Raw genomic sequence first — 15933 nt, 5'->3', positions numbered from 1 at the left:
ATGGAGTCTCTTCGGATCCTGACTGTAGCTGAATCCAGTATTGTAGCACCAGCTCAGACATATGGTGCATTGATTCATCTTTTTTAAAAATGTGTCCCCTACTCGATTTCCTTCTCTACCCCATAGCAAGTCTGGTCATTAGCGCTGACGCCAAACCGGACAGTTTGCTTGCAGATCTGGATGACTTTCAAGTGAGCTGCGTTCGAAACACTTCAGAATCATATTAAGCTCCGGGTGTCTGTAATAATCCCTACATCCCAAAATCCCATTTTAAATTCCAGGTTGTTGAGAATGGCAAGGATTGAAGCTAAGAATGCTGACTGTGTTGGGGACAATGAAGCTGGAGAGCTGCAAGGACAACAATGCCGCTGTCCAACCCTGAAAGGGGTGGAGCAAAAAGTTTTAATTACCAGAAAAAAGTGTCAAATGTCCCTGTCACTTGGACTAATGCATGAAAATAATCTTGGTGGTCAAAGGTAAAGTCACAGAAATATTCTCATGCAAACTATATATATAATGTCCTGACAAAAGCACATCAGCGAAAGAGAGATCTAAGGTCCCAAAATGTATGAACGGGGGACAGAGACCATTTACTTCTGTCCATCTCCTGCTACTGTCCATCTGTCTCCTCGAGATCTCAGTGAAAACACAGTGACAATGACAAAGTTTTATTCTGTAAAGAGTTTAGATACAAACAGTCATACAACAGTTGGTACAAACAAGTTGTTTAAGAAGATTTAGAAGAAGATTTCTCTCTTTTTTACATGTTATCCTGCACAATTTAAACATTTTAATTTCACTCAGGAACCTGGACAGCTAATTAAAAATGTAAATTTCCTGTGATCAGATTAAATATGGCTGTAAATATCTGCCATATTTACAGATCTAGCCCTGTTTTCCGTATCTGAAACCATTTCATGTGAGAAAACCAAGTGAAGCAGTTCTGAGCAGCCCTTCTGTACGAGTCTTATTTACAGAAAAATTCATTAAAGTGACACATGAATACATAACTGCATACAACAGCACATGCAGATGTGCGGAATAAACTTTTTTTTATTAAGGAAAAGTGGATTCTCATGACAGGAACCTAACTTGAGGAGAAAGGGAATCTTCCTTAAAACCCAACAAAAGGTTTCAAAGGTTCTAAAATACGGAAACTATATTTAAAACACAGGTGATGACTGTGTGTTATTATTGCATGGTGATCTGATTGTGATGTTGAGTTTGGCTGAAGGACCCTCAGGAGCAGGAGATGATGGTCATATCTGCAGTGTGAGTCTCTAGTAATGAGGTGGTTCTGGGACCCACCATCATCTCCAGATGATGCTTGTTACACAGAATTTACACACAAAAGATGAAAACCCAAGACACCGTGACTGAGGAAGCTGAGATCACGGACGTGGAAGAGAGAAGCAGCATGGTTTTTTTATAACAGAAGTCATGAGCGCCTTTATTCACCGTTGTGAGCTGAAGGACTTTAAAAGTTGGAGGCAGAAACTGGGTCAAGAGCGTTAAAACGTGTCATGCTCCTGCCGTCGTGTCTATTTTGGGTTTGTATTGTTTTGTAGTAAAAGCTCTTGTGATGCTCATGTGCGACGCAGCAGCTCCCAGACACGGACCTGGCGGTGGGGGGTTGTCACCTTGGCAAGGTCTTTGTGCAGAATCCATGGATCTGAGCTTCTACCTCCACCTGTCCAGAACCCCCACGGAGAGCCTACACTGAGATGCTGCTGGTGGACCTCTGGACGTTTTTTTTACGGTGAGCTATGTCCTCCAGTCTTGGAGTCTGGGTGATGTCCCACTCCCGCTCCTCTCGGCTTTGATGGCTGATGTGATGATCAGCGTTGGTGTTGCCCGCAGGCAGCTTCCTCGTGTGTGTTATGATACTGGAGGAGGCAGGAAATGCTGGGTTTGGACATAAAGTTTCATGGATTAGCAGTGGTCCGGTTTGGTGATGGTCCCTCCGGTTGTTATTGCCTTATTGGAATCCCTCAGGATTGTAGACCGCAGTGTCCCCTCACACAGTGACCTCGGTCTTGCTGTTGGTGTGGTAGACCCTGGTCTTAGGGTGGACCTGATGGCCACTGTAGCCCATGGGCTGTGTGAAGGGATCAGGCAGTGTCTCCATGCTGAACTGCCGCCGGCTGCTGTAGGTCTGCCGGCGGTGCGCATGGCCAGGGTGGGACGTCTGCCGGTGGACATGGCCCCGCCCCACCATGTCCATGCCTTTGTAGGCAGCGCTTGCCAGCAGCGGGTGGGTGGGTGTCTTGGGCATATGGGCCCGCTCCAGGTGGCTTTGCGGTATGGAGATGGACAGAGGGTTGTGGACATCAGGGGATGGGAGGACCTGGTGGAGATAGGACTTTTCTTTGGGCGGCAGTGCTATTGGTTGGAAGGAAGGCGTCTGGACCTGGTACTGACTGAAGTCCATAAGCGGGTAGCTCTTGTAGTAGCCGCGGCTAGCGGTGTCCGCTGCAGATAGGAACAGAACTCAAATCAGAACTCAGAACAAAAATTTTCATATGCAGATTTGTTTTTTACTGAAACTAGGGCACTTTCGTCCTCGTCTGAGCCAATTACTTCTTCTTCCAGGTATTTGTGTGGCTGATGAATGATTTCTGTACAATACAGCCACACTTTAAATAGAGTCAGTCACCCAAATCTGCCAGCGTTATTTAAAGGAGTGTCGCTTCCTGCAGACGTGGATGACGAGTCATGAAGACCCACCTCGTATGAGCCGTGAGTGAAGAGAAGCAGCGCCACGCCACTTCATATTAACAAAGACATTGGAGGACTATCCCCACAATGAGGTCATAGCCAACACACACACACACACACACACGCACACGCACACACATACATACAGGTCATTGTTATGTCTGTCTGCACGCTGAGTCTCCTCTGAAAGTTCATGTTTGGCGGAACTTTTCACAGACATCATTCACCGTAATACTGACTCACTGTTCTTTACTTTACTTTACTTTACTTTACTTTACTTTACTTGGCAGACTGTGTTGGGGACAAAGAAGCTGGAGAGCTGCAAGCACAACAATGCTGCTGTCAGACCCTGAAAGGGGTGGAGCAAAAATTTTAATTACCATAAAAAGTGTCAAATGTCCCTTTCACTTGGACTCATGCATGAAAATAATCTTGGTGGTCAAAGGTAAGGTCACAGAAATATTCTCATGCAAACTATATATATAATGTCCTGTTAAAAGCACATCAGGGAAAGAGAGAACTAAGGTCCCAAAATGTATGAACAGGGGACAGAGACCATTTACTTCTGTCCATACAGGTCATTGTTATGTCTGTCTGCACGCTGAGTCTCCTCTGAAAGTTCATGTTTGGCGGAACTTTTCACAGACATCATTCACCGTAATACTGACTCACTGTTCTTTACTATACTTTCCTTTACTTTACTTTACTTTACTTTACTCTACTTTACTTTACTGTGGAGTGAGCTGCCGAATGGCTGGTGTGGGACCTTACCCACGGCTTTGAGGGAGGTGTACTTGCTGAAGCCGAGTCCCGGTGTACTGAGGTTGCCGAAGGTGGACGGCAGCGCAGCAGAAGGTCCGAATGGAGAGAAGGCTGCGTTGTTGAGGTGGTATTGTTCTGAAATTAAAGAAAGAAATTAGAGTTCTGGATCACTGATTGCACAAATACTACCTTGTGCAGTTATGATCTACTTAATATGCCGATCATAATTATTTCACTATGCAAAATCTAAATGCCCCACATTACCATAACTGTCGATATGAACTTCTGCAAAAAGCCACAAGTACAGACTCCAGTGTGAAATGGGCACAAGCTCACATGCAATAGAGATTACATTTTTTTCATATTTCTGTAAAAAGTTTATTTGTGATCTAAAATAATAAATAAAAATTTCAAATTTGACCCGTACAATTTAAATGAAAATAAATAAATCTGTTAAAGGGAAAAAAAACACACACACACACAAAAATAATAAGCGGGTTGCATAAATGTACACGCCCTTTAAGTAATGCTTCGTTAAAGCACCTTTGATTTAATTACAGCTAGGGTTGCAACGATTACACATTTTCGTGATACGATTATGATCAGAGAAATAATCCCTGTTTCACAATTTTTCTCTCGATTTCTTTACACGAAATAATTTCACAGCTGTACACAGCTTCGGAACTTCAGAAGTTGTGTATTGCAGCTGTTCGCAGAGTTAGAGAAGTAAAATGTCTGAATAAAATGGAAGTCATGACTGTACACATCTATAGGTAACACAGCTCAATTGATGCTGGCAAAATCCTCAACTTTAATGCAATGACAACAGTGACAACGCACTGGTGTTTTGTTTTGTTTTGTTTTTCTTGGCAGCTTGAACTCCACCTTTTATGACATCTTATTTTATAAATATGTGTTCAAGTGGCGAATCGTGGCAGCTTTAGCACCCTGTAACAACCACCCCCCTCCCCGTCTTTCTGCAAGTTCTGTTGGGGACGTTTTGACGGTGGATTAACCGCAATGTTTCAACCGGTTAATCTTTGCAACCCCAATTACAGCGTTCGTTCTCCATCGTCCGTGCGGGTGAGGAAAATCTCCGTTTATTGCCCCACATGGAATGTGAAGTTGAACAGATGGAATATGAGAAGCAATATAGTGCAGCTTGGTGATTTGAAGGCGTCCCCAGAGTTTGAGAGCCTTAAAACTGGAACCAGACAGAAGTGGACACAGGCCAGTGTCCTAATTCTTCACGCAGGGTCGAGTCACTGTGTGGACCGGCAACCAATGGCCATTAGTGCAATTAGAGGAACTGTGGTCATTTTTCACTAATCGTTCCATTGGCCATTAGATGCATCTCATTTAGTGTAACTCTGGCTTTTATATGTGTGTGTGTGTGTGTGTGTGTGTGTGTGTTCACCAACTTCATTTATAGGCTTCAAGGTGTTTCTGAGAGTTGGGGGACAGCACTGAGTTTAGACAGGCCTGGACAGCTTTGTTATTAAGGTCACCTTTCATGGTGGGAAAAAGGGACAAGGCACAACACTTTTTGTGAATGTGTGTGTGTGTGTGTGTGTGTGTGTGTGCAACACACTCTCGGGCTGTTTTTATCTGTCATTACCACAGAAGGATGGGGCTTTTTTCCATGGAAGTGTTTCTCAGTTGAGACAGGTTGCCCCCAGGGCTTCATTGCCATAAATAAAACGAGACCGAACGTGGCAGATGAAGGTGATTGGAGGCTGCGTCTCTGCAGTCTAACATCTAATGCTTAATAGCGCCGTCTTCAGGTGCACAGACACGACGATCACCAGAGGAGCTACATCTGCTGCGCTTTGGAAGAACCGTTGACCCCAACCCCATCATGGAAGCTACATCCCATAATGCCACCTGCTCTGGAGGTCTGTACAAGACTGTAATGACCTTGTAATAAGCAGGAGGTGAACGAGAGAAACACCTGTGTGACTGATGCAACAAACCTTTGTAGCTGAGGACATGCTTGGACGTGTCATGAAGGTGAAGAGAGATATGGACGTGTGGTAACAAAGATGAAGAGGTTTCTCATGGTAATAAATAGTTATGTAGCCACAGGACAGAGCTGAGTGAAGACCAAAAACTGGCCCTACCACTGTCCTCACTGCAATTGTCCAGCCGTCCAGCACTAACTGGTCCACAGCATCTCGAAAAATAAAATAATGAAGCTGCCTGTGACTCAGATTGATGTCGGCTTCGTAGGACATGCACACACACTTTCATTGTCCATAAAAATGTCACAGTCTGTTCTAGGTTAGGCCTTCACAAAACACAAAAATAGCCTGAAGGAACATTAAGGAACCCATACAAGGAAGCACAGAGTCACATGTGTAGGTCTCCAACTTCAGCATGAGGGTGAGCATGATGTGAGATTTTCCAGACCCCTGCCCACAACCTTCCGTCCTCCCCTCACCTTGGGATTAACGTTGCCAGTAATGTCACCCCAGCTTCGTATCAGAGTCGTCCTCTCGGCGCGTGTCACCAGCAGGACTACTACCCTGTCCAGATCGGCTCACCTGCGTCCCAGGCGTGGGTACCACTCACCGCTGCGGCTGCGCATCATCCGCGTGGAGACGCCGTTCACTCCGATTGGCGGGTTGCTGGTCACACCGTCCACTGGACTCACCTCCCCAGCTGGCTGCTTCAGCAGCTCAGTCAGGGTCCTGGAGAGAAAAAGAACGGCACCAGTTCCACCCTGAATTTAACCCCAATGGGATATATATATCATAGAACATCATGACCCCTCGCTGACGGACTAACGCTGGGGGGACGCCACGACTCTGTGACAAACATCACTTTAGATGGTCTGTTTTATAGGTAGTAGTCCTAGTAGTCCTCAGCAGAAGCAGCTGTACAATTAGAACCTCACAGATCATTAATGAGCATTGATGAACCACTTGAAGAGAAGAGCATCCACATTCGCTCTGTAGAGCTCCATGAAAAAAATGTTGCCGACATTGTGTTATCAATAATTTATTTTCTGACTTCGTACAAGCCAGCCTCACATATCCAAGGTCGTGAATCCCCACTGATGTTCTCCTTTTGTTCGTGTGGCTCTCCTCTGGGTTCTCTGGACTCCTCCATAGACCTCCATGGTATTGGCAGCTCTGAACTGCCCATAGGTGTGGGTGTGTTTGTGTGTGAATAATTTAGAATAAATTTAGAATAAATTTGAATAATTATTGGAAACAAAGAATTTCGAACATTTATGCACAGACGTGTTCCAGTTTCTGAGAGCAAACAGAACGCCAAACTGGCATGATTTCCTATCCGAATCAGACCATCCCCCTGGAGAACCTTTCTGCTATTTGTCACGTGACTCCGCAGTGCTGCTCATTATTCCGTTGAATTAGCGGAAGGAATGTTGAATGTGGGGCTAATGCTGCTTAATGTTAAATTATCTCTCCGATGTCCGACTCTTGGAAAGCCAATTAAACCTCGTCAGCCCCCGTTCCCATCAGCAGAGCACAAGGTTGCATCTGCTGTCATTCGAGATCTTTTAAATTCCTCTCATTCCACAGGCCAGTAATGTCAACATTATCGGCCATTACGGGCGACGGGATTTGTCAATCGATCAATCGATATCTCGCCTCGGGCGGCTCCGTGCGGCCGTTTTCCTCTTTTCCTTCTTCAGCTTAACTCCGCTCAGCTTCACCTGTCGGTTTGGATCAGGCCACTGGAGCGGAAGTCCTTCACGGACCCCCAGTCAGGCAGCACGGGACCGCGGCTAACCTTCCCTCACCCCACTTCACTGCTGGGGAATACAGACGAAATGGCAGAAGCCGGAAGTCGCGTGGTGAATGGAGAAGTTACGCTGCGGTGGAGGCCGAGAGGCTCGGTGCTCCTCCTTTTATCCTTACACACCTCGAACTACGCTGCACCAACACGTACGAGTTTAGAGACCTGACGGCTGAGGGGACCGAGTGGGGCCTGGGGGGGGGAGGCGAGGAGCCCAGAGGAGAAGCCGTAAATGTCACCACGTCCCACCGGCGCGCAGCGCTCAGGACGTCGCCCAAATCGGACAGACAGGACATGCCCCCTGCGAGGACGGGCCGCTTCTTATTTCTGTCACTTCGTGTTTGGTCCAGTCTGGAGAAGGTGAAGGTGCGGAGGTCGTTGGGGGGGGGGGGGGGGGGGGGTGTCCAGCATGTGACAAATTTGTAGTGAAGTTCATGTTGGGGAGGTCCTGCAGACCTTCTGGACTCCAGGGGGGGCTCGCGGGTGGTTTTTTTTTTGTTTTGTTTTTTACTTTTCGATATATTAAAAAAATTTGTTGACACGTTCATTCGTTTTATTTTATTTTCAATTTTACTCTTTTTTTGTCATCTTGAGTAAAATACAGCGAAGCTTTTTCTCAACTCATGCACGTTAATTAGGGCAGATGCTCGTCTCGACCAGGGACGCCTTCGTCCTGAGGTTTGTTTAATCTCTAATCCACTAATCTTGGGAACAGTTCATCTCACGGAGCGTTAATCATGTGGCACAGGGCTCCCGTTCGGAGAGGTGTTAACCTGCAACAGGAGCGAGAGATGAACCCACAAAAATGGGCATGCCATGATGGCCGCCGATACACAGCAGCACAGCACACGGTGCACACAGTGAAATTTGTCCTCTGCATTTAACCATCACCCTGAGTGAGCAGTGGGCACCATGACAGGCGCCCGGGGAGCAGTGTGTGGGGACGGTGCTTTGCTTGGTGGCACCTCAGTGGCACCTTGGCGGCTCGGGATTCGAACCTCCTGATTCCGGGGCCGCTTCCTTAACCGCTAGGCCACCGCTGCCCCTGTCGGGGTGAGGGTGAGGGGGTCGCTTGGTTGGGACTTTTACACACTCAGTACGGTTACTGCTCACCTGGAGCTGCTCTGTTCGGTCTGGCCCCTGCGCCTTTTCTCCAGGCCCAGTTTGGTGAAGATGCCGACCAGAACCATGACGGCCACCACGCCGCAGATGATGTAGACGATCATGTGCGTGCGGTCGCGCTCCATGTCGGAATTCATGTCGGTGGCGGTTGAGATGGGTCGGCCAGTGTTGGCCCACAGTGGCGTGTCGTAGTTGGAGCAGGCCGTCTGGTCGAGCCGCTGCTGCCGGAACTGGCAGCAGAAGCGGTAGAAGCAGGTGCCGCAGCAGTAGAGGAAGATGCCGGCGTTGCAGTTGAACGGCGGGTCCCACTGGCCCATTACGTCATAGTAACCTTGACAACGGGTACCAGTCGGTGGGGCGGTCTCGTCCTCCATGTCCCCACTGGTCATTGTCAGGGTCATAGGTGAATCTGATGTCACGGAGGTCACTGTAAATTCCGTCTGATTGGCTGTTGCGGTGACGTCCTGGGCCCTGGAGCCCCACACAGTCAGTAGGAGAACGAGGACAACAAGTTGGATTGGGTCCTCCGCCATTCTGCCCCAGAAATATGTGACAAAATATAAAATCTACACACAATATAGTCCTCAGAAAGAGCCCATCAGGCACAAACCGCGTCGTCTTCGTTTCCAGAGGGGTTCTAATCAGACGAAAGGAACAATCTGAGCGAAAACCGTTGAAAAATTTTACAGTAAAAAGTGAAAATGTCAGTTGAATAACTCAGAAAATCTGTGTCCTGATGTGACCATATTCCAGACAGGTTCCCTGGGAAACGATTGTACTCCTCACCTGGTCTTCAACATCAGAAACCTTCACATTCTGCTGTCCACCTCAGGGACCATTGCGGTCAGAACTCTCCATTCCCGGAGTGCAGCTGGGATGGGCAGGGAGCTCAAACAGGTGCCGGCGCGGGAAAGATCCGACCCGAGGAAGAAGCAGGATCCGGACGCCCCGCACTCCACTTATCACAGAGGGGAGGGGACGCGGCTCGTCCTGCTCACGCATCCCGACTGGAGGGAGAGCGAGAGTGATGGTGCAGATGGGGCGGCAAAGAGGGAGGAGTTCAACTCCTGTATCAAACACACATTGCCGGAGCTGTGGCCGCTGTGTGGATGAACATGAACATTGAACATTAACATTGTTCATTGTTTACTTGCAATATTTGCAATGCTGTGGTCTGTACAGTCGCTGAAGCATTTCACTGCATATCGAATGACTGTGTGTGTGACAAATAGCATTTGAATTTGAAGCCTCCCTCCAGTCCAGGTCTCTGTAAATGTGACATTGTGACGTCCCACGGCTCCGTTTCTCCCGCTCGAAGCAGAGATTCGAAGACGTAGATCAGAGCAGAGCCGTAATCACAGCCGCTCGGTTAATTAGCGATGAGGAAGAGAGCCGGAGCGTGCCGGGGAGAAGCAAGCTCGCGGTCAAGTTGGTGGATGCTGAGCTCAGGGAGGATATGCCATCATGGCATCGTCCTAACATCTCCAAGGTTATTCAGCTTCAGGCGAGTTTATGGTACAGCCGGCAGAGGCTGAGATTGTTCCGTACGGAGTGGCAGAGGTATGGATCATCATCATCATCATCATCACAACCTTGCTGGAAATAAACCAGACTCCACCTTCTGCACACAGAAAGTAATGTGCAGATCAAACTTGAAGCTTTCGACCAGCTGCTGAATGTAAAGGACGCGGCTTTAAACTGTGTCACTCGGGCCATGTGACTGTCTGCCTACACAATGAAATATTGATTTTAAAATGGATTCCCGCTCCCCACATCGTGTTCTGACCAGCTGAGAGCGGCGGTCTGGGGGCCTGAGGCCTGAAGCCAGCAGCCGAGGACTGAGAGCCTGGTTTACGTGCCCGAGGACGCGGAACCTGGACTGGCGGTTGAATGAAAGTTTTAAAAAGCATTTACGGAGAACCTGGTTCACTCTTACCATTTCGAACTGTTCAGATCCCACCAGAAACTTTTCCCAGAACTCACAGCTTCTCTATCCATCTCTGCAGAGTGCTAATGCGGTATTGATGTGCTCGGCCCGATTGAGTGCTGAGTCTATCACTGTCGATGACCCTGATCTCACTCTGCTGGTCAGGAGTAAACCCTCGGGGGTAAAAATATCCACTCCGCGTCCTTTTTATTATCTTTGCCACTGCATCACGTTGCCAGTCAGATGGAAACTCTATACGTATCGTTACAATCGTTGGGTTTTTCGCTTAGTGACCCCCTGGAATCGCTCACAGTTTTGTTGAAATCTGTCCGGCTGAGGAAAACCCTGGCGAGAGAAAAGGAAGAAAGCGAGAAGGAGAGAAAGGCCCCTGTGCCCAGGGCGGATCTGCCCACTCGTGCGAGCCGTGTGGCGGGTGGTAATGGAGGCTGGGAGGCCGCATTTGCCTCCCTTGCGTTTGTTCTGACCTTAACCCACTGAAGGGAGACGCTAATGGCCGCCATTCAGCCCGGTTGAGTTCTTTATGTCCCAGAATGAGGGTGGAAGCGCCGGGCTCTGGCGGGGGAAGCTGTCAGTCTTCCTCGCAATTTTCCTTCCATTTGTTTCTATCAAGATTCATCAGTCTGCGGCGGGTCGTTCTGCCCCGTCTCTCCATGTTTAATATGCCGCATAAGAAGTCCATACGGCCTTCTCGACCTGAAAATGTTTTACCATAACCAAGAGAAACGGTGACATCAAAAACCTTTCACCTTTTGGCCTTCAGTGTTCCAGGAGGGTTTTAATTAAGTCTAATAACGAACGTAGTCATGAATTCATGAACAAATGTAGAAACCAACTTTAATTACATGTATTACAATTAGCTATCGATCAAGAAAAATTCATCAGTTAAATTATCATATTATTACATTAATTAGTGTTACAGCATTCTTGGTCTCTACTTTATTAAACTCTAGATCTAGTTTTCTATTACTATTATTTATTACTATTTCTGATTATTAAAAAAAACATGTGTGAACTACTGAAGGACCAAATAATAAATAATATTTATTATTAAAAATTGAATTAAAAATTAATTCAAAGAGTCCAAAGAATTTTTCACACAATTCAAATATTTCCTGTTCCTCATCATGATTAGTTGAATTTTAATTCGTAGTTATTAGTTGGTTGCTAAGGAACTGAAGCCAGGTTCAGTGAGGTAGTTACACATTTATAATGCACACGTTACATAGTGATTATGATAAGCCCGTGTAAATGTGTGTGTGTGTGTGTGTGTTGTTTCAAGCCTGTTCATCTGCATCTCCTTCCAAAACGCACTCTCCAAGAATACTTCATCTTCGGTTTTGCATCTGCAAGATTGATGTTGCCGGAACAATCAGGGTCGCCGCATTCAAAGCACTTGCAGAAAAGCGGCGTAAAAGGCGGCGCCGTTTTATCACAGACGAGCACCATCATGCCAAGGACGCGTTTTTTCCCAGTCGAGGGCTGACTTCACCTTCACGGAGGAGAGGGATGCAAATGAAACGGAGAGTAACTTTGAAAGAAAAGTTTTTAGATGCAGAACGGCAAAATGCGGCCCAGTGGGCGGGACTTTTACTGTCCGCCCCAAATGAAGCACGTTCTTCAAATTATTATCACACCCGGTAACTAGACGGAACCCCTGAGAGCCACTGTGATTTGGAGAAGAAGCGAGATCCGTTATGGTTATGCAGCAGCTGAGTGTGGAAGCAGGGATGGAAGCGGAGTCGAGATGGGGCTGAGGAGACGCTTGGTTGGCAGCCCTGAATTAAACCCGTTTAGTCATACGTTTCTATCCAATTAAGTTGTACATTCGTACAGAAATATTTTTATAAGAGGCTTTGCTCTTGAAGTGGAATGGCCTGGTCTACATTGCAGATGTCCTCCGCTGATTATTGTGGATGGCGTGGAAGCCCCAATCTTCATGTGTTGTATAAGATCTGAGGTCAGCTGCTGGGTGCTTCAAGGCTCTTTCTTCCCTGCCTTCCTCCCTCTGGACCTACATGCTGAGGTTCAGGGCTGAACAGGATTAAGACGCGAGCTCAGCTTTGCCTTAGAATAATTAGTGTGGTGCTGAACTTTGAAGACGTTCCTCAGCTGACAGCACCAGACGTCTTTGAGCTCCACGCGTTCTCACCCTGGTTCTGCAGTGACCAGTACTCTGGCCAGGTGAGCTGTGGAAAGCCAGGAAGCAGGAGAATCACGCTCAGCCGCAGCTTGGTGGGATTATGGAGGGCTGAAATAATAGGAAAGAGGATGAGATCTTAATTAAGATGTGGATGTGCAGCTCAAGTTTCTTCTGATGGCAGATCTCCTTTCCACACTGCACTGATGTGAAGTTTCATTAGCTGCATTATCTCAACCTCTTACTGCCTGCTAATTGATTCAGACTTACAATAGAAGAGCCGTTTGTATGTGCAGTCTCAGAAAAAGAAATGGTAGGACCAATTATTTCTCACATTTATACATATTATGGATTAAATTTGGTTTCCGGCATAAACCTCAAATCAGTTAGATCAATTAGATGCAAAGGAAATGATTTGAACCTCAGGCAAGGTTGACAACAAGCAGTGAAGGTCACTATTCTGTGTCAGATATCGGGATTCTTTTGGACTGGGACTGTTTTCTGTTTTCATAAAGGTCATCTGAACTGCAGAAGAGGTCATATCCCCACCTGAGCTTCAGCAGAAGATTCATTGAATCTTCTTCTCCAGATCTCCTTAATCCTCAAATTCCATCAACTCAGGGTTCAGTATATTGACCAGGGATGCAAACTGTTCACTTATGATGAGGATTATTAAACCATATAGTCTCTCCTCATGCTGTTTGCATGTCAGCAAAGCTTCAGTAGAGCTTCGCTTCTGGCCCCTGCTGAGCCTGCCACATTCCCGCTTTTGCTTATTCTGAAAAAGGTGTCTCTCCGTGTGCAGATGGTGTATAACCACCCCCCTGGAACCCAGGTCTGGTACCAGATTCTTTCCGCTGTCAACACAGGCCACTCAGATACTGGTTCAGTCCTTACTAATCTCATGACTGAACTACTGCAACTCCCTTCTAGCTGGTCTACCTCTATGGTCCATCCGACCTCTACAACTCATACAAAATGCTCTTCAACCTTCCCAAGTTCTCCCACACCGCCCCTCTGCTACGCTCCCTCCACTGGCTCCCAGTAGCTGCACGCATCAGGTTCAAACTACTGATGCTGGCCTACAAAGCCAAACATGGAGTAGCACCATCCTACCTCCAGCCCTTATTACACCTCGCACTGCACCTCGTATACTCCGAGCCTCCAGTACTGCTCGCCTGGTCCCTCCATCTCTGAAGGTACGAGGAAGACGCTCATCTAGAATCTTCTCCGTCTTGGCCCCTCGGTGGTGGAATGAACTTCCAGCTCAGTCACTGAGCACCTTCACACGGCAGCTCAAGACCTTCCTCTTTAGAGAATATTTAGATGAACTTGTAACCTTCTTCTTGTCTGACTTCTATATAAAAACTAGAACAGAGTGAATGAAAATGTTGTATTCATAGTTGGGGGTCCTAGTGAACCGGAACTGACCACTTCATCCATGGTGACATGGAAGCATGGTGACATTGTAAGTTGCTCTGGATAAATGTAAATGTAAATGTAAATGTTCCGCAGTCCTTGCTGGTCAGTCTGTCTGCACCAGCCGTCCCTCGAACTGCCCTGCAGCGTCCAGGAGCTCGTTGTTCCCTCTCAGCGCTCGGCTGCTCTTTGAATGGAATCGCTGCAAATTGCAGCATCAGGGAAGGAAAAGCGGGAGCGGGGCGATCACTGGCACGTTGCGTAAGCTTTGCGTAACAGCGGCCGGCTATACTTTGAAGTGCCCCCTTGCGTAACACGTCAATTGTTAGCGCAGATGCCCCGTTCCATAGGAACATTTGGCACTTAACTCACCCAGGCAGGGCGGAGGAAACGGCAGAGGAACAGGCCACTGACAGCAATCCAAGCGGCTCAGGAGAACCCTGCCGATGAATCCCGACTGAGATAAATGCGAACGTGCCATAAAAACACGAACCTTCACCTGTGAGCCACACCTACAAGCGTCTGGAGCATCAGCATCAGCATCGGCGGTCATTCATTTACATTTACTGCGTTTATCAGACGCCCTTATCCAGAGAGTGACATACAGTCAGTAGTTACAGGGACAGTCCCCCCCTGGAGACACTCAGGGTTATGTGTCCTGCTCAGGGACACGATGGTAGTATGTGGGGTTCGAACCTGGAACTTCATGACGAGGCTGCTCAGGCGGCCAGACACGCAGTTCTGAACTGGACTTCTCTGCACTTCTCACTTCTCACTGCTGCTAATGTCGAGTCAGTACAGAAGTAGGGCAGGTGGAGCAGAAAGGGAAGTGGAGACAACGCTGCGGCGTTTTCTAGGAATGACGAGTCTATCGCCACACGGACACTTCCACCCCTGGCCTGGCTGCCTGTCACAGGTTTCAGTTTAACAGCGAAGCATCTAACAACTGAACTGCATGTCACACCGTGTACGCGACGAATACAAATTTAAACGTGGAGGCAGACAGAGACATATAATATTATATGGGAGGCAGTAGCCTAGTCGGTAACACACTCGCAATGGTACATTTGCAATGTAAATCTACCGTTTACTTTGGTAGATTCTCACTGAAGGCACCAAAACTATGAATGAACACATGTGGAGTTCTGTACTTAACAAAAAGTGGAGACCTGACCTCCACAGTCACCGGACCTGAACCCAGTCCAGATGGTTTGGGGTGAGCTGGACCAACAAGTGCTAAACACCTCTGGGAACTCCTTCAAGACTGTTGGAGAAGCATTTCAGGTGACGACCTCTTGAAGCTCATCGAGAGAATGCCAAGAGTGTGCAAAGCAGTAATCAGAGCAAAGAAACTAGAATATAAAACATGTTTTCACTTATTTCACCTTTTTTTTGTTAAGTACAGAACTCCACATGTGTTCATTCATAGTTTTAGTGCCTTTTTGTAGTGTATGTATGTAGATGAAATGACAATAAAGTCAACTTGAACTTGCATTTACCACTTTTGGCAAAACTTCCCTTTTGAAAATGTGAGTGGGTGGTAGTGGCCTAGTGAGTAACACACTCGCCTATGAACCAATTCTGATTGTGAGTCTCTCTGGTAAATGCAGTAAATGTAAATATATCGGACATGGAGAACTGGTTCCAGTTTTTTAAACAAGGGGTTCTTTCGAAAGAAGATGTTCTTCGAGATGGAGACGACCAAAAAATTCCAAATTTCACTCTCTTTTATTACAAAACATGAATTTACATTTTGTAGTTGTGTAGAGCAGTTGTGCCCCCTGCTGGACAGATGACCTCTCATGACCAAGATATGGCATTTCAGGATGAAATAAAAAAAAAAAATCATGATATCGTCAGTCATTTGTAATTCTGGGTTTCACACTTATGTCTAAGCTACCGCACATTTGGTCAGCACCAATACATGCGCGCAGCAGAACACAAGCTCGTCACAGAACGAGTGGATTCACACGAGAGAGAAGTGACGTTAAGATGGAAACAGAGCGCTGGACGGATCCTCTAATGTTACTACTGCGTTAATGAATGACCGACGTTAACGCGG

The 15933-nt window shown here is 47.0% G+C and overlaps 1 protein-coding gene across 1 annotated transcript; it reads right to left on the bottom strand.

Annotated features, from left to right (window-relative positions):
• Window positions 1-775: 775 nt before the first annotated feature.
• On the bottom strand, window positions 776-9359 carry shisa8b (shisa family member 8b). The gene is made up of 4 exons (XM_028988073.1): window positions 8359-9359; window positions 6052-6170; window positions 3490-3615; window positions 776-2472 (listed from the first exon to the last, which is right to left on the bottom strand). The coding sequence occupies exons 1-4, from the start codon at window positions 8898-8900 to the stop codon at window positions 2018-2020; spliced, it is 1242 nt and encodes a 413-aa protein (XP_028843906.1). The 5' UTR covers window positions 8901-9359; the 3' UTR covers window positions 776-2017.
• Window positions 9360-15933: the final 6574 nt, after the last annotated feature.

Source organism: Denticeps clupeoides, chromosome 8 (genome assembly GCF_900700375.1).
Source record: "Denticeps clupeoides chromosome 8, fDenClu1.1, whole genome shotgun sequence".
NCBI classification, from domain to species: domain Eukaryota; kingdom Metazoa; phylum Chordata; class Actinopteri; order Clupeiformes; family Denticipitidae; genus Denticeps; species Denticeps clupeoides.
Note: the sequence above shows the minus strand (reverse complement) of the source record. Positions and strands in the feature narration are given on the sequence as shown.

Excerpts from the sequence above, each read along its gene's own strand:
- shisa8b (XM_028988073.1), bottom strand. The coding sequence starts at position 8,900 with ATGGCGGAGGACCCAATCCAACTTGTTGTCCTCGTTCTCCTACTGACT. Across the intron at positions 3,616-6,051 it reads GATGATGCGCAGCCGCAGCG|AACAATACCACCTCAACAAC; the intron begins GTGAGTGGTACC and ends CTTTAATTTCAG. Across the intron at positions 2,473-3,489 it reads CACCTCCCTCAAAGCCGTGG|CGGACACCGCTAGCCGCGGC; the intron begins GTAAGGTCCCAC and ends TCCTATCTGCAG.